Source organism: Lethenteron reissneri, unplaced genomic scaffold (genome assembly GCF_015708825.2).
Source record: "Lethenteron reissneri isolate LAM-NWPU_2019-01 unplaced genomic scaffold, ASM1570882v1 scaffold_1423, whole genome shotgun sequence".
Lineage (NCBI taxonomy): Eukaryota > Metazoa > Chordata > Hyperoartia > Petromyzontiformes > Petromyzontidae > Lethenteron > Lethenteron reissneri.
The window spans coordinates 29666-51743 of record NW_026891139.1 but is presented as its reverse complement, the minus strand read 5'-3'; the positions used below and the strand labels follow the sequence as shown (position 1 = coordinate 51743).

Here is a 22078-nt window from a genome sequence, read left to right as displayed (position 1 = left end):
CACGCCGCCGTTGACCCTGCAGGCCATTGACCGAGCAACCCGACGTTCCTAGCAGCTCCCTCCGCAGGACAATGTGTTTAATTAGCTCAAGTAAAGCTGACCGCCGACGAGAAAGGATTTACCGTCGATTTAACTTGTGGTTGAATCGCCGATGCGCCCGCACAAGTTGCACCGGCGTGGCTGGTTCGGGGCGCTGTGTGCGCGTGAGACGCGTGCTGACGATGTGAAGGGGTCACGCCGTGGGAAGGAGAGGCCGTGTGTGGTGTCTGCTGCGTGATAATGGTTGGTACGTTCTCCAGAGCAACGCTCGCGACGATTGTGTTGCGTTTCAAGGAACCTTACTCTCAGTTCTTTCGGTAAAGTCACCGTGTAGGTAAAAAATGAAATTAAAATTAATAAAAAGAAATCACGTTTCGGAGGCAACACAAGCTTCCGTCTTCAGGTGAAACTGTCACAGCAAAAAATCTGTATCAGTTCCACCTGAAGACGGAAGCTTGTGTTGCCTCCGAAACGTCGTGATTTTTATTTTATTATTTTTTTATTAATTTTAATTTCATTTTTTACCTACGTGACTTTACCGAAAGAACTAAGAGTATGAATCCTTGCAGTCACGAAAGCTTCAAATCTACAAGTTTCAAGGAACCACATTTTACAAACTGCAGACTCTTTTCACGTATTGGCCGAGACATTGTCTTCAACGTTGAATTACAAATGACCACACATTGTGTAATTTTTGTGAAATAAGCATCCCAGACTGGATTCCGTCCTGTCTTTCAAACAAGGTGTGGCATGGAGAATCTTGTCTGTGATGGCTGCACACTGGTATGGTTTGCGCGGTATGGCGTGTCCAATGCAGCATTTATTTCAAGTCCCACAAGGCGTGATTCGCGTGGCGATGTGAATGTTCAAGCAGTAGTTGTGCGGCAATACCCAACACTTTTTTCAAAGTAATTCATGCCACGAAATGCAGAAATGACTTTTTATCAGATTCCAGCAAAACGCAAATGGCTCACTGTATTGGTGTGTTATTCAAATAGCTATGTGCCAAAAAGATGTGGCACTACTTAAGCATATTGGCACAAGATAGAGGAAAGTGGAAACAAATTACGAAATGCTCAGTGGACACCTACGGGCTATCTGCTCACGGATTGTGATGATGATGAAGTACCTGCCAATATTTGCTTTGGGCCTGATGATTTTCATGCTTAAAATACATTTTGTTTTTCCAACCAGCCCAGTGCCCATCTGCATCTCGCGGTGAAGATGAGGAGCCATGGGAGACATCATCATCATCATCATAATAATGTCGGAGCCTGTGACGCTGAACGTGGGCGGACACCTTTACAGCACGTCGCGCGCCACGCTCACGCGCTACTCGGATTCCATGCTGGGCGCCATGTTCAGCGGGGACCTGCCAACGGCGAGAGACGCGCAGGGACACTACTTCATCGACCGCGACGGGCCGCTCTTCCGCTACGTGCTCAACTTCCTGCGCACTTCAGAACTCACCCTCCCGCAGGACTTCAAGGAGATTGATCTCCTACGAAAGGACTTTTATCAAATAGAGCCGCTCATTCAATGCCTCAATGAGCCAAAGCCCCTTTACGCGTTGGATACTTACGAGGAGACAGTGGAGCTGGCAAGCACTCGCAAGCTAAGCAAGTACTCGAACCCAGTGACGGTGATCATTACACAGCTCACCATCACAACCAAGGTGTTTGCACTGCTCCAGAGTATCGCTGGAAACTTCACGCGCTGGAACAAGCACATGATGGATACGCGTGACACGCAAATGTCTTTCACGTTTGGGCCGTGTGATTATACGCAAGAAGTGTCGCTGCGCGTGCACCTGTGGGAGTACATTGCACGCCAGGGGTTTTCTCTGAGATGCTCCCGCGTGCACCACATGAGTGAGCGTGCCAATGAGGAGACAGTCGAGCACAACTGGAGCTTTTGCCGCCTGGCGCGGAAGACCGACGATTGATCGTCGTGGCCTGGTGCATTTTCCACCACCTTGTCCCCTTTGCACCTCCTGTGAGTTTAGATGTCGGGACTCGAACCAGTGAGCGTATGCCGTGAAATTATAAACGTTGCACGTCGCCCATCGCTCCTACTTTTTTACCAAAACACCTTCCCGTGGGCACAATGTCTCGTCCTTGAGCAATGAACATGGACGCCGGGTTTTCATGGCAGGCCCCGATGGGCTGATATAACTAGACCCTCTTGTGACCGCTAACAACACGTACCCCAGCGGTGTATGACTATTGGGGGATCTTTATTTCGTGACATCCAGTTGTAGCCTCGTAGCCCACGATTTTCAGCGAGCGCATAATCAGACTGGCATAGGGCAGGAAGAGCTGGTACAAGAGGATTCGAAGTGGTGTGTTTCGTGTATTTGGGATGAGAGGTTATATAAGGTGCTTTGGGATGCTGGGGTTAGATATTAATCGGCAACACGCCCAGCCACCCTGTGCCTTCCCAGTGGTGATGTTTACACGCTACACCAGGGGCTCTTATTAGGCCGAGTCAACCTCCGGAAGGCCCACAACAGAATCGGGATCGAACCCATGCTGCCAGAATCATAATGGTTTCCTCCGGTATCAAGAAATATTCACGTTATGTTAATGCAGTACACAACTGCACCACCACGCCATACACTGCTGTAGTATGTGTATGTTTGATGAGTGAGATTCTCTTATCCAGCCAGTGAAGAATATCTGAAGCAGCCCTGGTCCTCTCCGAAGGTCGACTCAACCTTAAATGAGAACTTGGGATCGTGTGTAAACATCACCATTGAGACTAAGGTGGTGCTGGCAACCCAGCCTCCCTTGGTGCTGCTAACAGCATTTGCCGCAGCAGCCTGTGGAGGAGGCCGTCTGTAAATGACGTCACGCACCTGGGGGGGGGGGTCAGACATTTGTGACGATGTGTGACGGGGGGGGGGGGTTTGAGAAATGTGACGTCAAATCAAAATGCGCAACTTTAAATAAATATAGACGACACGTTCTACTTAATTAAATAGACTTTGTAATAAATGTTTTCTCCTACAACATCAGAGTGCAGCGCCACATTAAATACGCACCGCAATGACAATAATAGTTTAAAGCGATTTGAAGCAGGTTTTTCTTTTTTTGGGGGGTGGGGCGGAGCAGAGTTTTGTGGCGTCATATTTGAGGGGGGGGGTCTGACTTTTTGTGACCCCGAGTGACGAGGGGAGGGGGGGTCAAAAATCGGCCAAAATCGCGTGACGTCATTTATGGACGGCCCCGAGGTTCTACAGGGGATATTTGGTATACTGAGCGGTGGCGTAGTGGTTAGTGCATCGCGCTATCAACCCAGCAACATGGGTTCGATTCCAATCCACGGTTAATATCCGTGCTGATTATCTTAACAGGTGATGGTCTCGGTACTTGGTGTAGTGTGTAAAGGTGAGCACGAGGGAGACAAAGGCGGCCAGGCATGGTACTGGCCACACCCTCCCCTTGTTTGCCATGTTGTCCTTCATCGGCAGAGGTTCCTTATTTGAATTTAGTGGCCGCCCTTATTAATTCTGAACTTGTATTGCATATAACTGCGTGATCAGGAAACGCAGGCAAACATCTTATTTTCATAATTGCTGTTTTTCAATAAAAAATCAACTTGGACAATACTTCGATGGAAAGCTTTCGTGACTGCAGGGATTCATCTGCTTGGTTCTTTCGGTAAAGTCACGAAGAAGGGAAATAATAAAAAAGTAATTTGTAATAATTTTTAATAATTATTATAATTATTAATAAATAATAAATAATATTCTTATCTTTTATTTTTATTATTTTATTATTTCCCTTCTACGTGACTTTACCGAAAGAAGCAAGAATATTAATAATTGAGTTGAGTCTTTAAATAGACATGATATCAAATCGAACATCCTCCGTTTATTACACGCTTTTATGTAACTCGCTCTGTCTGTTGTCGTTCTACAGTATCCTCAAATCTTGTAACTCAATTTTAACCCGCTTCCCAATGTGGTATCGACTACACACTTGGTATACTTATGTCATACTGATGACAATACTATATTCTATCATAAAAAATACATACTGTATTTTTAAACATTATTTTTTATATGTTACGTTTCGTCTTGGCTCTAATTGTCCACGCTCAACTGACGTTGACCCTTTAGTTATGGCAAGCTTCAGAGCCACTTCCTGGAGCCGTGGAGTTCTGCCATTACTAGTACCGTACATTTCATTAAAGCATGTTTTAGAAAAAGTTTTTAAAAATATTACTTATTTCAGAAGGAAATTATTGATTTGATTTAAACGGTGCTCTGAGAACACTTGAGAGCCTGTTAGGGGAGGGTTGGGACGTGTGTGTGTGCAGCATGGGGGAGGATCATCGTAAAGACAGCCCAAATAAGTCGACAAATATCCACCTCCTACCATTTACATGCCTCATTCCTGTAACAAGACACCTCTAATGAGTGAGACAACTGCATAAATACACACTACAGGTGCACACCTGTCAACCCCTTATCAGTGGCTATCTTGATAATTGGTTCTTTACCCTTCTATCTGGAAACAAAACTGACACCTTTTTACAAGGAGTCATGTTTGCATAGACCACAATACCTGCAGTCATAATGCAAACAAAAAACACAACTCTGATAATGTATGCACTGTCCTTGAAGTTGATTGGCCCACACCCGAGACAGCTTTCCTTAGAGCCTAGTCTCTCACATGGGTTGGACCAGATGACGCCAAAAGGCGCACTGGGCGCAGTGGCTACCTTATTACACACCAATTCAGACCTTACTGGTCACCCCGTGCCCTTATACATCTCAACGTTCATCCTACAAAGTTCCATCACAAGAGAGAAACCACGAACTAATGGACTACTTGTTTGCCCGTGTTGAAACGGCTGTACACCGTCTGGACCTGAGAACTCAATTTCCCTGCACAAGAATACGGGTGAACCTCATGGGTTGACGGGGATGTGTTACAATGCCCCACCCTGCTGCTCTCTACAAAACAGATGAATAATTGTCTGTACATATGTAGAGAAGTTCCGACGGACGTACTCGTAGACGGAGATAAGTTAAGGGCTTCGCCAGGGTTTATTAAAGCTGTTACAATATTACACAGCAGGGTACACAACTCCCAGGGTTTATTAGAGCTTATCAATACTACACAGCAGGGTACACAACTCCCAGGGTTTATTAGAGCTTATCAATATTACACAGCAGGGTACACCACTCCCAGGGGCTAGGGGGGTCCTACTCTGAGTCCGGGTCCCTGCCGGCTCGCTCCGGTCTCTCTCTCTCGTGTCGGATCGTGGACTCTTGCCGACTCCACCGACTGGAGAGAGAAGCACCTCTACGGCTACCACCGGCTTCTCCCCAGACTCACCACTCGATCCCTCTCTCTACCCCTGGTTCCCTCTTCACCCTGCTTACTCTACCCGTTCCCACAGTGACCCCGCTTACGTCACGGGGTATCCCTTAAGTACCCCGGGAGACGTGACGTCATCGCACTGAACGGCACACCATGACGTCACGTCCCCATTTTACTCCTCTACACATATACATTACTGCAGGGTGCTTCAAACAAATGTGAACACCTCGGAGAATTTGCAACAATACCACAAGAAATGTGCCTCCGGGCTTTGGAGACCACCTGGAGAAGATTCCAGGCACGTGTTGACAATGATGGCGAACAATTGGAGACTCTTTGACGTTTTGAAGCTATTAACATTACATTTGTTATCATGTAACAGTGTATTATTTTCCGTTCTTTTTCCATTAAAAGCGATAGTATTATATACATGTAAACATTTATTTGAAGCACCCTGCATATTAATTAAACATGAATTCCTCTTTGCTTTTTTTGGATAAAGTCACGTAGGTAAAACAATCAGTAAAATAAAATAAATGACAAAGAGTATGAACCCTTGCAGTCACGAAAGCTTCAAATCAAGATGAATTTAATATTAATTGACATTTAATTTTTTATATCCGTTGAAATGGAACATCTCGCTTCCGAGTGTATCCAGGGTTTCAACATATTCATAGCAAGTATGTAATTCCTCGTAACATAATTTTTTAAATCTATATCGCATACAGTTTGAATCGAGACATTGAATATATATCATACCCAGTGGAACACATAAATGAACAAGTGAATAACTAAATTGTGTACACTGCCGGTTCACGTAGAATGTACTTGAGCTAAACAGGCAGCGTGCATCGTGAACGACTCCACGCCATGCTCAACGTAACCTGTGTCCTGCCCATGATTCTAGAATTCCTCCGAGGCATCGTATTCCTGATTCTAAGGTAGGAATCGTGAGACTCCTCGCTCAGCTGTGGCTTTCATTCATTTGGATGATGATCGTTATAAGTAATGAGGCAGCTGATTGGCACAGTTGGCCTTATGCATGTGCTATGTCACAAAATGTGACAGGGCTTCTAAGTGGGGCATGTGGAATGCACGTGCCATGCACTATCGCGTTGCTTGACCTGAAATCATAGCCGGGGTCCTGTTTGTGTGTTACGAGTGTGCTTGAGCGCGGGTGTTCGGCTACTCTAATGGTGGCACTGGCTCTAAAGCACGCGGTGCACGTGGTGACGCTGACAAGGGAATGCCGCGAAGTCAATTCGTCGTGAGATTTTCTGCATAACGGCGATCTGCTTGACTTGGATGGTTCGCGCTGCCCCGCGCTTTTTCAGCCCGCTCGGCGAACGCCAGGGAGGCCACGACATGCCGGTCCGTCCTCAACCCATCCGTCAGCCACCTGAGCCGCATGCTGACCGACACGCACGGTGCAGCTTGCACATCTGAAGAGTGCTGGGAGTGAGCTGCAGCTATGGAGACGATTTGAGGTGACAGCGCTGACCATCACTTTCAGTTGATGTTTGTACAACGATGACTGCGTACTGGGAGTCTCTTTATTGTTGATACACAACAACCACCCCAGGCCCGGCTTGCTCCTGCTCTTGAAGCTCTTCCCTTCCCTAGAACGTCCCCTCTCCCCATGCTCTCCCCTTTTGTCCTTCTCGAGCCCTCCTTCTCGAACTTTCTCTCACTTTTTTTTTACCCCAGCCAATTCCCGTCCTTCTTCCTAAACGGTTCTTACCAGAGGTCGCAACCGGATACCCGTACCCTACCCGATACCTGGCTACCCGTACCCGGCCGGGTACGGGTACCCATTTGCGACCCTGGTGCGGCCAGGTACGGGTACGGGTACGGGTAAGGAATCATAACCCGTTTGCGACCTCTGGTACGGGTACGGGTAGGCCGTGAGTCACTGGTGAGTCACCGTTTGTCACTCATTTCCCAACGTCTTGTCTCTTCTCACAATTCAAGTTCCTAGAATCAACCCACCCACGCCTGCAACATGGCTTCATCCCAGAGGTCGCAATCAGGTACCCGATACCCGTACCCTACCCGTACCCGGCCGGGTACGGGTACCTGTTTGCGACCCTGGTGCGGCTGGGTACGGGAACGGGTAAGGAATCAAAACCCGTTTGCGACCTCTGGTTCTTTCCGTCGCCTCCTGGTTCAACTCTGCTTCCCGTTTGAACCTTTTATCCCATCCCTTCAAACTTTTCCTCCCGACCAATCATCCTGGAGGCCCCTCTACACCATTAGGATGCTTCGGTCGACTGCCTGGAAGTCCGTTTGGCTGCTGCACCTTTGCTTGGGGTGAGCGTTTTCTAATTTCGGCCATTACATTTGGATCCAAGCTTATGGAGGAATGCCCAGGCTCGCAATTGGAATGAGTGGAGTCATGTACATTTCTTAGCCATCCTGTGCATTATTCTAGTCTGTGTTCTGTAACCAAGTGGAGGCCCGATCGTATTATTTCATGCAACATTAATATGGGAACCTAAAATAACGTACGAACTTTTCTTACCTTTTCACAACTGTCTTGTAGACGATTGTTGCGCTGTATGCTCAAGCTGCATAGATATAATCCGGAGCCTAATGAATGTGTAAAGTAGTAACTTGGCGGGAGACGACTTGACGGGTAGCACACTCTTTATTAACACCAACTTATATTACACGGGTGGCTAACTGCAGCCTAACCCACGATGTTCCCCTGGCTACTCCCTCACGGGCTCTTACGCCCCGTAGCTTCTCGGAACCCACCCGGCTGGGGTGTCCGTCTCGACTCTGGGTCCCACAGCCTCGTCCCACATGGACGTCAGACCACGGGTCCCACAGTCTCGCCTCTGAGCCGCACAGGGTCCCGGCCCTTACAAGGACAGTGGGACTAGGGGTCTCGGGGCCCTACCTCTTCAACTCCGTCTTCGATCTTCAACTGGTTATCAACTCTCCGAGTGCTCCCGCGTGTCCCCCTTTATAGTCCTCCATGCGGACGTCGCTGAGAGCACCCACCCCAGTTGACCAATCACTGCGCGCTGCCCACGATCCTATTTCCCACCTTGTGTCAGCGCGCACAACCACGCACCCCGCGCCGCCCCGTGATCCATCACTGTCGGTCGCGCGTCAACACCACCACACTCGATGTAGCCACGCCCGGCGCGCTCACACACACGCCGCCCCTTTGTCAGCGCGTACCGCCACTACACAATCACTGATCTGAATTCCCACATCGTGCTCAATTCCTAGATGCCACGATTTCACCTCACCCATCGCCCCTCTGTAATTGGGCTATATTTGTCATAACTTTTTCTCAATTCTCACGTGTGTAATGAGCCCAGTTCATCAGTTGGTTCCATGGTGTAATGGTTAGCACTCAGGACTCTGAATCCTGCGATCCGAGTTCAAACCTCGGTGGGACCTTCCCATAATTTTACGAATATTTAAATTCTACTTTTGTTACAATTAAAATCTTGAGTTCTGAGTTAACGCGTTCCTTCGGAGTGGGCAGGTAGGAACTTGGTTCAACCCATCCGAGAGCGTATGTGTTTGGGAGGGGCTATGCACGACAGACAGACAAATAATCCCTGGTGGAACCAATTGTCTTTTATTGTTGCAATAAATACGTCTCCGCATGTCGAGTAAAGGAATTGTGAACTGAGCTGTAATGGGTTCAATGGTGTAATGGTTAGCACTCAGCACTCTGAACCCTGTGTTCTGAGTTCAAACGTCGGTGGAACCAAGTGTCTTTTTGTGTTGCAATAAATACATCCTCCGTATGTCGAGTTCAATCAATGTATTCGTTCTTATTTGACAAGTTACATTTCTTTGGATCTCGTAAGTTTTCTTGAAACCCATCTTGCTCTTACAAGAGCTGATTTCAATGCTACAGCTCCCACCACAGCTCAGTTCACAATTCCTTAGCAGGCGCCGTTTTCTAGTTCGCCTTTAACGCCCTGAAAAGTTCCACGTAAACGGCCTTCAGACAAATAAAAGTCTTTACCGCACTAACTCCTTAGAGGGCTTAAGCTCTGCTTGTTGGTCAGTGATTAATCGATTCAAATTTTTATTGAGACCACTTCATTGATGCAAAAAAGAAAAACCTGCGGCAACGATCTAACCACCGCTGGATGAAGATATCCGCACATTGCCGCAAATTCACATCGGGTGAAGAAACAATTGATTGTGGAGCAACGCTTATTTAATCACTCCATCTCTGGTGCACGTGTTCTAGGGCACTCAAACCTGAGCTAGCACACTTAGATTTAATTTATGGATGTACTGCCTGTTGTTCATACGTTTACACTATCATAAAACATTACCAAATGTGTGAATAATGTGCGTGTTTAACCCCGTTTTTCTCTCCCCAATAATTTATTTAGAAGCAAATCTTAAAAAAATGCACAACACAGGTTCCACCGAGATTTGAACTCGGATCGCAGGATTCAAAGTCCTGAGTGCTAACCATTACACCATGGAACCAACTGATGATACAGGCTCATTACACACGTGAGAAAAAATGAAGATAAATCGAGACAAATGACAGAGGGGACATCGGCAGGTGTCACCGTGGCTTCTAGGAATTGAGCACGATGTTGGAAATCAGATGAGTGATTGCAGATTTAGTGGTTGTCACGTGAAGTCATTTTGGGAGCACAGCACTCCCGTTTGGCTCAACAGTCAGGTTGCCTTAGATCCTGAAGTCAAATTAAAACTCACATCTCGTAATTTTAATGACAAAACTACATGTTTTTTTAAACGTGGCGGGGTTACAAACGAGACGTGAACATAGTTCACAGAATTTAGAGTCCTGAGTGCTAATAACCATTATAACCGGCACACTTGCCCTACTAACTTCATAATCTCTTAACAGCAACCACTCATTCTTTAAAAAAAGTTGGAAGCAGCATTATTGTTTTAATGATTTAATACAATTGATTGAACCCACTCTCGTGTTGACTGTGTAACAAGCTTTCTGTGTGAAGGTTCCATGGTGTAATGGTTAGCACTCAGGACTTTGAATCCTGCGATCTGAGTTCAAATCTCGGTGGAACCAAGTCATGATTAAAAAATTCTTTTGGTAGTTGTTTCAATAATTGGGATCAACAGTTCTTAGTAATTATTTAAACTGCTTTTTCGTTTTATAGGTAGGAACAATAAGTTCCACACTGCTTACCAGGGATTTTTTGTCTGTCTGTCGTGCATAAATATATATATAATATAAACAGCTCTTTGATTGGTGGAGACCTCCTGCCGGAACGGAGAGGGGAGGGGCCTAAGGGAGGAGGGTGTCAGGGGAGGTGCCTAAGGGAGGGGGGGGTCAGGGGAGGGGCCTAAGGGAGAGGGGGTAAGGGGAGGGGCCTAAGGGAGAGGGGGTAAGGGGAGGGGCCTAAGCAAGGGGGAGGGGCCGATAGTGAAGGGGGCTGTCTGCCTGGCTGGCTGCCTGGCTGCCTCAAGTCACGTGATCTTGTACACAGGTAGAGGAACAGCAGGTTCCACACTGCCCACCAGGGATTATGTGTCTGTCTGTCGTGCACGAATGCGCTGTCCAACCAAGTTCCGACCTGCACACTGCGAAGGAACGTGTTTTTTTCCGTGTGTCTGTCCCGTCCGTCTGTCTCCGTGTGGACGCTAGACTTGCGAAGGGTTTGGCTCGCGAGCCGTGGAGTTGACGTTGACGACGAGTCGCTGGTTCCACGCCGCAAGCCCCGCGGTGAGCCGGCGCTGTTCCGCTTTCCCATCCGGAAACTTGAAAGTAGTTAAATGAACAGTTGAGTGCCGTTATTTCGCATCGTTTAAAAAAAAAGTTCCTTCGGAGTGGGCAGGTAGGAACTTGGTTGGACAGCGCATTCGTGCACCACAGACAAATAATCCCTGGTGGGCAAGTATGGAACCTGTTGTTCCTCTACCTGTGTACAAGATCACGTGACTTGAGGTAGCCAGGCAGCCAGCCCCCTTCACTATTGGCCCCTCCCCTGACCCCCCTCCCTTAGGCCCCTCCCCTGACCACCCCCCCATATCCTCAGGCCCCTCCCCTGACCCCCCTCCCTTAGGCCCCTCCCCTCTCCGTACCCGGCAGTAGGTCTCCACCAATCAAAGAGCTGTTTATATTATATATTTATTTATGCACGACAGACAGACAGACAAATAATCCCTGGTGGGCAGTGTGGAACATTGTGTTCCTGCCTGTGTATTTCCTTGCGCCACTCAAGCTGCCTGGAGGTTGCCCCGAGCGGGAAGCTCACACGGCCGAATCGAACGAAGAACGCCACTTGACCGACTCAGAACGAGACGGTTCCGGGGCCAAACCAGAGCCGGTCTCGGACGCTCCGCCCAGACACGGAGGGTGACACGCCCCCTCCACCACTCTAGCCATGACTGCCCCACGGTGGCTATGAGATGTTGACTACCTCGCCTGGTGCGCAGGAGGTCTGTGTCTCTCTCTCTCATCATCATCACGGTGGCTATGAGATGTTGACTACCTCGCCTGGTGCGCAGGAGGTCGTGGGTTCGATCCAGACCATGGCTACGCCTGCTGCTGTATGTTTGGAGTTTGTGGTGTCTTTCTCATCATCAAGGTGGCTATGAGATGTTGACTACCGCGGCTGATCTACAGGTCTGTGTCTCTCTCTTTCATCATCACCACGGTGGCTAGGAGATGTTGACTACCTCGCCTGGTGCGCAGGAGGTCGTGAGTTCCATCCCGACCCTGACGCCTGCTGCTGTATATTTTGAGTTTGTGGTGTCTCTCTCATCATCATCACAGTGGCTCGGAGATGTTGACTACCTCGCCAGGTACGCAGGAGGTCGTGGGTTCGATCCAGACCATGGCGACGCCTGCTGCTGTATATTTGGAGTTTGCGGTGTCTCTCTCATCATCACGGTGGCTACGAGATGTTAACTACCTCGCCGGGTGTACAGGAGGTCGTGAGTTCCATCCCGACAGGCTAAAATAACCCCTGCCCCGATTAAACCCGGGTATAGTTTGGCCCAGTCCAGAGTATACCCGGGGGGGGGGGGGGGATGAAGTCTCCAAGGCTAAACTAGACCCCCCGGGGGTTTAAACTCGACTGGGCCAGACCATACCGCTCCAGGCCAGACTCTGCCCATGTGAAAGTTCAAAGGCAATTATCCAGACAGAGAACAGGCGACAACGAACTGCAATCGATATCTAAAACGCGTACGCGTGGAAGTAAGAATCTAAATTTGATCAATTGAAGCATTTTTAGGGTTCAGGGGTTATTATTAAAGTTTTTTTCTGGTTGAAGCAGTCAAAGTCGATGTGTTTACAGTTTAAAATAAAATGTTGGAAAAATTTAGTAATTCACGTGTATATCGCTCAACGCCATTACTATCACGGGGGTATGATTTGGCCTAGAGGGGCATCATTTGGCCTAGGCCATAATATACCCGGCTATAATCTAGCCTAGGCCGTTTAGACCCCGGGTATACTACACCTGTGGGTATACTACGGCCTGTGGGTATACTACGGCATTTGGGTATACTCCGGCCTCTTACACCGGGTAAAGTCTCGTAATTAGAATGACCATTGTCAGCCGTGATTGATCTACGGCTGAATGAAAGCCTCCCCAGCTATCGTCATCTCTCAAGATCCCAACACAGGATTCTGTCACGTTGACAAAAGACAAATAGTTCACTGCAGTCACGAAAGCTTTCAATCAAAAGATGCACACATTTATTTAAAAGCAAACGGGCATGTGTGGATACTACCCTTTGACCTGTATCACAAGAACAACGGGTCTCACCTGAGGGATCTGTACAGGTTACTTCCAAAAACACAAACTTTGTCCTAACATCACTTATTCAATGTTTGACCCTTATAAATAAAATGTTGCATGTACACAAAATCAGTGTTCATTCTAAATTATTGACAGACATTTTCCATTTTAACAAAATGTAATTACTGCAGTGAAATATACTGCACCAGGTTAAGCTATTTCAAATAATTATGCACCGTCTGCTTAACAGTGGATGTAAAACATACTATTGTGTCATTCAAAACGAGTAGGCCATTGCATGCTTGCGTCTCGAGTCAAAATGTAGCAAATTCTCAACATTACCGACAAATTACACAACTGAGATGAAACATCATCGCCCCCTACTGACAGGCTCTTGTTCACACACTCTTTGGTTCTTTCAGTAAAGTCATGTCAGTAGCAAAAATAATAGATCAGGAAGTTTAGATCGTAACACAGGGATCTACCCAACCCACAGGGAACACAAAGACTGGCCGCTCACTCTTACTCTGCAGGTTGAACCCAGGAACTGAGTGTTCAACTTCACATTATTTTCATTAAAGGCCCGTGACAAAGGAGCATCTATTGGAGCGACGTCTCAAGCTGACACATCTACCGGGTCTCCCTTTGACTTTGTGTTTTCTAAGAAGTTCACCCACACCTCCACCTCCACAAACTGCTGGGAGTTGCCTCACTCTGCCTCACAGTCAGAATTCCCCTCCTGCTTCACGTTGCCTCCATCAATGTGAAGGTCCCATTTTGCAGTATAATCTTCATCTTCACATTTTACCATCACTTCTTCACTCTTCACCATCACTTCTTTGCTCTTCACCATCACCTCTTCACATTTCACCTCGATACCTTTAAGTGTCCAAGCTGGGATTTTCCTCCAGTTATTGTTTGATGAGGGATGGGCTCATTGCGGCACTTTGACTTTCACAAGCTGATTTCAGACTCCACTCCTTGCAGATCTTCTGATGCTTGTGCGTTCTCTGGTGTCTTTAAAGATTTGATGACCGTGCAAACGCCTTCCTGCCAAGTGGACCTGAAGGGTTTCTCTCCTGTGTGTGTTCTCTGGTGTCTTACAAGAGTAGATGAATCCACAAACGCTTTCCCACACACACGGCACTTGAAGTGTTTCTCTCCCGTGTGCATTCTCTCGTGTCTTTGAAGATGTTCTGACCGTGTAAACGCCTTACCGCAAAGAAAGCACCTGAAGGGCTTCTCTCCTGTGTGTGTTCTCTGGTGATTTTTAAGAGCAGATGACTGTGAAAATGCCTTGCTACACACAGTGCAATTGAAGAGTTTCTCTCCTGTGTGTGTTCTCTGATGATTTTTAAGAGTAGATGACTGACAAAATGCCTTCCCACACACAGTGCACTTGAAGGGTTTCTCTCCTGTGTGTGTTCTCTGGTGGGCCTGAACAACGGATGCTTGTGCAAACGCCTTCCCGCAAATCGTGCACCTGAAAGGTTTCACTCCAGTGTGTGTTCTCTGGTGTATTACAATATTATGTGACTGTGAAAATGCCTTCCCACACACACTGCACTTGAAGGGTTTCTCTCCCGTGTGTGTTCTCTGGTGTCTTTGAAGAGTTTGTGACTTTGCAAACGTTTTCCCGCACAGAAAGCACCTGAAGGGTTTCTCTCCTGTGTGTGTTCTCTTGTGATTTTCAAGATGATACGACTGTGAAAATGCCATGCTACACACACTGCACTTGAAGGGTTTCTCTCCCGTGTGTGTTCTCTGGTGTTTTTTAAGAACAGATGACAGTGGAAATGCCTTCCCACACACAGTGCACTTGAAGGGTTTCTCTCCTGTGTGTGTTCTCTGGTGCTGTGTCAAATTTCCAGTGCGATCCGTGCTGTATGCACTCTGGTCGCATTGTTGCCTTGCCGTACCGAGCTGTGCTGACTGCCTTTGCTCCATTAGACCAATTCTGCAGAGGAAGCGTCGAAGGAAGCGTCAGCTGCAGACAGATAATAGGAATGTCCACACCATTCTAGATTTGAAGCTTTCGTGACTGCAAGGATTCATATTCTTAGGTTTTTTCGGTAAAGTCACGTAGGTAAAAAATTTAAATTAAAGTAAAAATAAACAAATTAAAAAATTCACGACGTTTCGGAAGCAACACAAGCCTCCGTCTTCAGGTGGAACCGTCACAGCCACGACAGCTGTATCAAGTAAAAAAAGAAATACAAAAAAAAATACAGCTGTCGTGGCTGTGACGTTTCCACCTGAAGACGGAGGCTTGTGTTGCTTCCGAAACGTCGTGAATTTTTTAATTTGTTTTATTTAACTTTTATTAATTTACATTTTTTACCTACGTGACTTTACCGAAAAAAACCTAAGAATATATCCACTCCGGTATCGAGGCACAGAAGAACGCATACGTACAGTCACACTTGACTTACACGTCTATACTTATTCATATATTCATGATGTAGTAAAAACGTTACTCAAATTCATCACACGGGCTGTGATGGCACACAATGAGAGGGCAAGTGGTCATAAATATGCCTGGGAGCCCTCGTATCTTAAAAATGAATGTTAACCCAAAACTCCGAGCACACAATTTCGGCTGTCTGGCTACAAAAGGAATATGTATAAAAGCTAAATTCAGCTGACATTGCAAAGGGTGTTGAAAACAATTCTATTTGTGCTATGCAGAAATGCATAAATTAACGTTCAACCACAACTTAGATGTCCTTGAATGCTGGGATGAACAGATCCGAATTCAGCTGCATGTGCTTCCAGAGGGAAACAAAAATAAACTATTGTTTTGATATAACCTCCGTGTTCAACAGAGTTAATAGACTTTACTGCAAACACAAACTTGACACTGTCACACACTGGCATGGTTAACAGGTGGTGGTGTGTCCAGACCCATGCCTGGCCACCTTCATCTGCTCAGAATAAATGATTCCTCACTCCACCAAGTAATTGAGGATCAATCAACATAGCCGAGGCTAACTGGAGTTTGTGTGTCTCTCTCTCTCCGTGGTGAGATGTTAACTACCTCACCTGGTATACAGGAAGTCGTGGGTTCGATCCCGACCCTGACGCCTGCTGCTGCTGTATATTTGGGGTTTGCGTGTCTCTCTCTCTCCGTGGTGAGATGTTAACTACCTCACCTGGTATACAGGAAGTCGTGGGTTCGATCCCGACCCTGACGCCTGCTGCTGCTGCTGCTGTATATTTGGAGTTTGCGTGTCTCTCTCTCCGTGGTCGCGTGGATTTTCCTCCGAATCTCCCGGGTTTCCCCTCCACATTTAGAGTCAACATCAGCACGCGTTTAGCGTCTTTGACCGATACACATTTCCACACGTATTCTTGGTTCTTTCGGTAAAGTCACGTAGATAGACAATAACAACAGATAATAACATCAAATAAAGGACACTTGTGTTGCGATCGAAACGTCGTGTTTTTTCTCTTTATTTACAATTTTAATAATTTTTATTTCATCATCTGTTATTTTTATTAAATTTTCTGTCTAAGTGACTTTACCGAAAGAACCAAGAATATGAATTCCTGCAGTCACGAAAGTTTTAAGTCCACACATTCACACGCAAGTTCACAAAGCCTCACCTTGCGTTGTGGGCAGGTAGCTTCTGAGAACAAGAGCGGTAGAGCAGCTCAAGCCGGCTTGGCCTGGTAACAAAAATAGAAAAATAGAAACGGCATGAATATTTACAGTGAGGAAAAAAAGTATTTGATCCCCTGCTGATTTTGTACGTTTGCCCACTGACAAAGAAATGCTCAGTCTATAATTTTAATGGTAGGTTTATTTGAACAGTGAGAGACAGAATAACAACGACAAAATCCTGAAAAACGCATGTCAAAAATGTTATAAATTGATTTGCATTTTAATGGCGGAAATACGTATTTGACCCCCTCTCAATCAGAAAGATTTCTGGCTCCCAGGTGTCTTCTATACAGGTAACGAGTTGAGATTAGGAGCACACTCTTAAAGGGAGTGCTCCTAATCTTAGCTTGTTACCTGTATAAAAGACACCTGTTCACAGAAGCAATCAATCAGATTCCAAACTCTCCACCATGGCTAAGACCAAAGAGCTCTCCAAGGATGTCAGGGACAAGATTGTAGATCTGCACAAGGCTGGAATGGGCTACAAGACCATCGCCAAGCAGCTTGGTGAGAAGGTGACAACAGTTGGTGCGATTATTCGTAAATGGAAGAAACACACAAGAACTGTCAATCTCCCTCGGCCTGGGGTTCCATGCAAGATCTCACCTCGTGGAGTTGCAATGATCATGAGAACAGTGAGGAATCAGCCCAGAACTACACGGGAGGATCTTGTCAATGATCTCAAGGCAGCTGGGACCATAGTCACCAAGAAAACAGTTGGTAACACACTACGCCGTGAAGGACTGAAATCCTGCAGCGTCCGCAAGGTCCCGTTGCTCAAGAAAGCACATATACATGCCCGTCTGAAGTTTGCTAATGAACATCTGAATGATTCAAAGGACAACTGGGTGAAAGTGTTGTGGTCAGATGAGACCAAAATGGAGCTCTTTGGCATCAACTCAACTCGCCGTGTTTGGAGGAGGAATGCTGCCTATGACCCCAAGAACACCATCCCCACCGTCAAATATGGAGGTGGAAACATTATGCTTTGGGGGTGTTTTTCTGCTAACGGGACAGGACAACTTCACCGCATCAAAGGGACGATGGACGGGGCCATGTACCGTCACATCTTGGGTGAGAACCTCCTTCCCTCAGCCAGGGCATTGAAAATGGGTCGTGGATGGGTATTCCAGCATGACAATGACCAAAAAAACACAGCCCAAGGCAACAAAGGAGTGGCTCAAGAAGAAGCACATTAAGGTCCTGGAGTGGCCTAGCCAGTCTCCAGACCTTAATCACATAGACAATCTGTGGAGGGAGCTGAAGGTTCGAGTTGCCAAACGTCAGCCTCGAAACCTTAATGACTTGGAGAAGATCTGCAAAGAGGAGTGGGACAAAATCCCTCCTGAGATGTGTGCAAACCTGGTGGTGGCCAACTACAAGAAACGTCTGACCTCTGTGATTGCCAACAAGGGTTTTGCCACCAAGTACTAAGTCATGTTTTGCAGAGGGGGTCAAATACTTATTTCCCTCATTAAAATGCAAATCAATTTATAACATTTTTGACGCGTTTTTCTGGATTTTGATGTTATTCTGTCTCTCACTGTTCAAATAAACCTACCATTAAAATTATAGACTCATCATTTCATTGTCAGTGGGCAAACGTACACAATCAGCAGGGGATCAAATACTTTTTCTTGGTTCTTTCGGTAAAGTCACGTAGAAGGTAAGTAATAAAACAACAAAAATAAAACAATGAAATAATATAATAGTAATATAATTATTTTTATGTTTTATTTTTTATTATATTATTACTTCCCTTCTACGTGACGACTTTACCGAAAGAACCAAGAAATTGAATCCCTGCAGTCACGAAAGAAGCTTTAAATCTAAATTTAGATCAAATACTTGTCCCCTCACTGTAACAATAAAACAGAGTTACAAAGTGGCGAGCCGCGTGAAGACACATTAATTTAAACTAACTCAGGCGAGGGCAGGAGGCAAGGCCCCGCGTGGCCAGGCCGCGCCTTGTGATGTTCCAACCTGGATATCGATTCCAATGCTACTCAATTGACATCCCTACGAGAGGCTCTACCTTGGTAAACAACAACCACAAACCACCACGAGAATTTATCACCTCAGATTTCAGAAAAAGCGTGGAGCGGGCAGCTTCCTGTTACCTCGTGACGTCACGCGGCAGCAGAAAGTGACATGACGTCACTTCCGGGATACAAGACACTCCCCTCCCACAGATTCAGCAGTGACCATCGCGGAGGTGACGTCACGCACCACAAGGGCGTGGTGGAGTGTGACGTCACAGAGCTGGATTGGAGTTTAAGTTTTTAGATTAAATTTCCATTGCTCCATCTCTTGAACAGAGACCCCTTGGGTGTGTGAGCTGAGCAACTACAACGTGGACATTATTGTGTGTGTACACAGTGAGTGTGTGTACACTGTGTGTGTACACTGTGTGTGTATACTGTGTGTGTGTGCACAGTGTGTGTGTACACTGTGCGTGTGTGTGTACACTGTGTGTGTGTGTACAGTGTGTGTGTGTACACTGTGTGTGTGTGTGTACACTGTGTGTGTGTGTACTGTGCGTGTGTACACTGTGCGTGTGTACACTGTGTGTGTACACTGTGCGTGTGTACACTGTGTGTGTACACTGTGTGTGTATACTGTGTGTGTGTGCACAGTGTGTGTGTACACTGTGTGTACACTGTGCGTGTGTGTGTACACTGTGTGTGTGTGTACAGTGTGTGTGTGTACACTGTGTGTGTGTGTGTACACTGTGTGTGTGTGTACTGTGCGTGTGTACACTGTGCGTGTGTACACTGTGTGTGTATACTGTGCGTGTGTACACTGTGCGTGTGTACACTGTGTGTGTACACACGCACTGTACACAGTGTGTGTACACACACTATGTACACTGTGTGTGTGTACACTCTGTGTGTACACATTGTGTGTGTACACTGTGTGCACAGTGTGTGTACAGTGTGTGTACACTGTGAGCGTGTGTGTGTACACAGTGTGTACACACACACACTGTGTACAGTGTGGGTGCACTGTGTACACTGTGTGTGCATTGTGTACGTACAGTGTGCGTTACATGTACGCACACAATCAGACAAGTATTCATTCTAAATTATTGACAGGCATATGCACAACATTTAATTACTGCAGTGAAATATACTGCATCAGATGACATCTTATTCTCTGGTTCTTTCAGTAAAGTCTCGTAGAACGAAATTTAATAGAATACGACGTTTCGATTGGAACACAAGCAACCATCGTCAGGTACAACAAGTGAATGAGAAAACATAGTGAACTTAGAAATATAATGCAACACAACACAAGAGTCAGCCAACACAACAGTCAACACCCTACCTGGTTGATTACGTTCTGCCAAAATTGAACAATTTAGTTTAGATAACATCTTATTAACAAGGAGCTATTTAAATAATGCACCCTCTACTGAACAGTGGATGTGAAACACATAATTGTGCAATTCAAAACGAGTAGGCCTTTGCATGTTGGCGTCTGGGTCAAAAATGTAGCAAATTCTAAACATTACCTACTAACGACACAGCTGAGATGACAGATCAATCATCGCCCCCTACTGACAGGCTCTTGTCCACACGCAGGCCGGTGCAGGGCCACCACCTTGTGCCACACAGGGGCAGCTGCTACTTGGGGTGCTCTTAGAATGTTTGAGACGAGGTACGATACAAAACTCCGAGTTGCTGAGCGGATTAAGTCAGCACCATGTAAAAGCAATTATAACATCGTGAATGCTTGGGAGCTTATTGGCTCTCAGAGATCTACCCAACACACAGGTCCACAAAGACTGGCCACCCTTACCCTGCAGACTGAACCTAGGAACTGAGTGTTCAACTTCACGTTATTGTCATTAAAGGCCTGTGACAAAGGTGCATCTATTGGAGCGACATCGTCTCTGGCTTACACATTTACCGGGTCTCCATTTCACTTTGTATTGTCTCGGAGGAAGTCCACCGACACCTCCACTTCCACAAACTGCTGGGAGTTGCCTCGCTCTGCCTCAGTCAGAATTCTCCTCCTGCTTCACGTTGCCTCCATCCATGTGAAGGTCACATTCTGGACTTGAATCTTCATCTTCACACTTTACCTTCACTTCTTTACTCTTCACCATCACTTCTTCACATTCCACCTTCACCTCTTCATATTTCACCTCGTTACCTTTAAAAGTGTCCAAGCTGGGATTTTCTTCCGGTTCTTGTTTGATGAGGGATGGGCTCATTGCAGCACTTTGACTTTCACAAGCTGATTTCACACTCCAGTCCTTGTGGATCTTCTGATGCTTGTGTCTTCTCTGGTGTACTTGAAGATTGGAAGAATCTGAAAACGCCTTCCCGCACAGAATGCACTTGAAGGGTTTCTCTCCCGTGTGTGTTCTCTGGTGTCTTTTAAGATCTGATGACCGTGAAAGTGCCTTCCCACACACAGTGCACTTGAAGGGTTTCTCTCCCGTGTGTGTTCTCTGGTGTTTTATAAGAGAAGATGACTGTGAAAATGCCTTCCCACACACAGTGCACTTGAAGGGTTTCTCTCCCGTGTGTGTTCTTTGGTGTGTTACAAGAGTAGATGAATGTGCAAATGCCTTCCCACACACACTGCACTTGAAGGGTTTCTCTCCCGTGTGTGTTCTCTGGTGTCTTATGAGATGATGTAAAAAAGAAAACGCCTTCCCGCACAGAGTACACTTGAAAGGTTTCTCTCCTGTGTGTGTTCTCTGGTGTCTTTTAAGAACAGATGACTGTGAAAGTGCCTTCCCACACACACTGCACTTGAAGGGTTTCTCTCCCGTGTGTATTCTCTGGTGTTTTTTAAGAGAAGATGACTGTGCAAATGCCTTCCCGCACAGAGTACACTTGAACGGTTCCTCTCCTGTGTGTGTTCTCTGGTATCTTTTAAGATTATTTGACTGTGAAAATGCCACCCCACACACACTACACTTGAAGGGTTTCTCTCCCGTGTGTGCTCTCTGGTGTCTTTTAAGATAATATGACCGTGAAAATGCCTTCCCACACACACTGCACTTGAAGGGTTTCTCTCCTGCGTGAGCTCTCTGGTGCTGTGTCAAATTTCCAGTCCGCTCCGTGCTGTATCCACGCCGGTCGCATTGTTGCCTTGCCGTACTGAGCTGTGCTGAGCGCCTTTGCTCCATCAGACCAAGCGACAGCTGCAGACAGAAAAAAATTATATCCACACCACCTACACGTCAGACACAGAGTAATGCATATACACAGTCACACGTGACTTACACGTCTATACTTATTCATATATTCATGATGTAGTGAAAAAGTTTCCCAAATTCATCACACAGGCTGTTA

General features: G+C 46.4%; 2 protein-coding genes and 3 non-coding genes across 5 annotated transcripts; 3 read left to right on the top strand and 2 right to left on the bottom strand.

Annotated features, from left to right (window-relative positions):
* Positions 1-254: 254 nt before the first annotated feature.
* Positions 255-1984, top strand: LOC133362282 (BTB/POZ domain-containing protein KCTD6-like). The gene is made up of 2 exons (XM_061581210.1): positions 255-286; positions 1239-1984. The coding sequence occupies exon 2, from the start codon at positions 1274-1276 to the stop codon at positions 1982-1984; it is 711 nt and encodes a 236-aa protein (XP_061437194.1). The 5' UTR covers positions 255-286; positions 1239-1273.
* Positions 1985-8714: 6730 nt separating this feature from the next.
* TRNAQ-CUG (transfer RNA glutamine (anticodon CUG)) lies at positions 8715-8786 on the top strand. The gene has a single exon. It is a non-coding gene; the product is annotated as a tRNA-Gln (tRNA).
* A 987-nt stretch (positions 8787-9773) lies between these two features.
* TRNAQ-UUG (transfer RNA glutamine (anticodon UUG)) lies at positions 9774-9845 on the bottom strand. The gene has a single exon. It is a non-coding gene; the product is annotated as a tRNA-Gln (tRNA).
* Positions 9846-10347: 502 nt separating this feature from the next.
* On the top strand, positions 10348-10419 carry TRNAQ-UUG (transfer RNA glutamine (anticodon UUG)). The gene has a single exon. It is a non-coding gene; the product is annotated as a tRNA-Gln (tRNA).
* Positions 10420-12534: 2115 nt separating this feature from the next.
* On the bottom strand, positions 12535-21708 carry LOC133362283 (zinc finger protein 135-like; the record flags this gene model as incomplete). Its single annotated transcript, XM_061581212.1, has 3 exons — positions 12535-12563; positions 14320-14948; positions 21047-21708. Coding segments are annotated over 3 exons (1320 nt in total), but the record flags the coding sequence as incomplete, so codon positions are not given.
* Between the last annotated feature and the right edge of the window lie 370 nt (positions 21709-22078).

Excerpts from the sequence above, each read along its gene's own strand:
- LOC133362282 (XM_061581210.1), top strand. The coding sequence starts at position 1,274 with ATGGGAGACATCATCATCATCATCATAATAATGTCGGAGCCTGTGACG.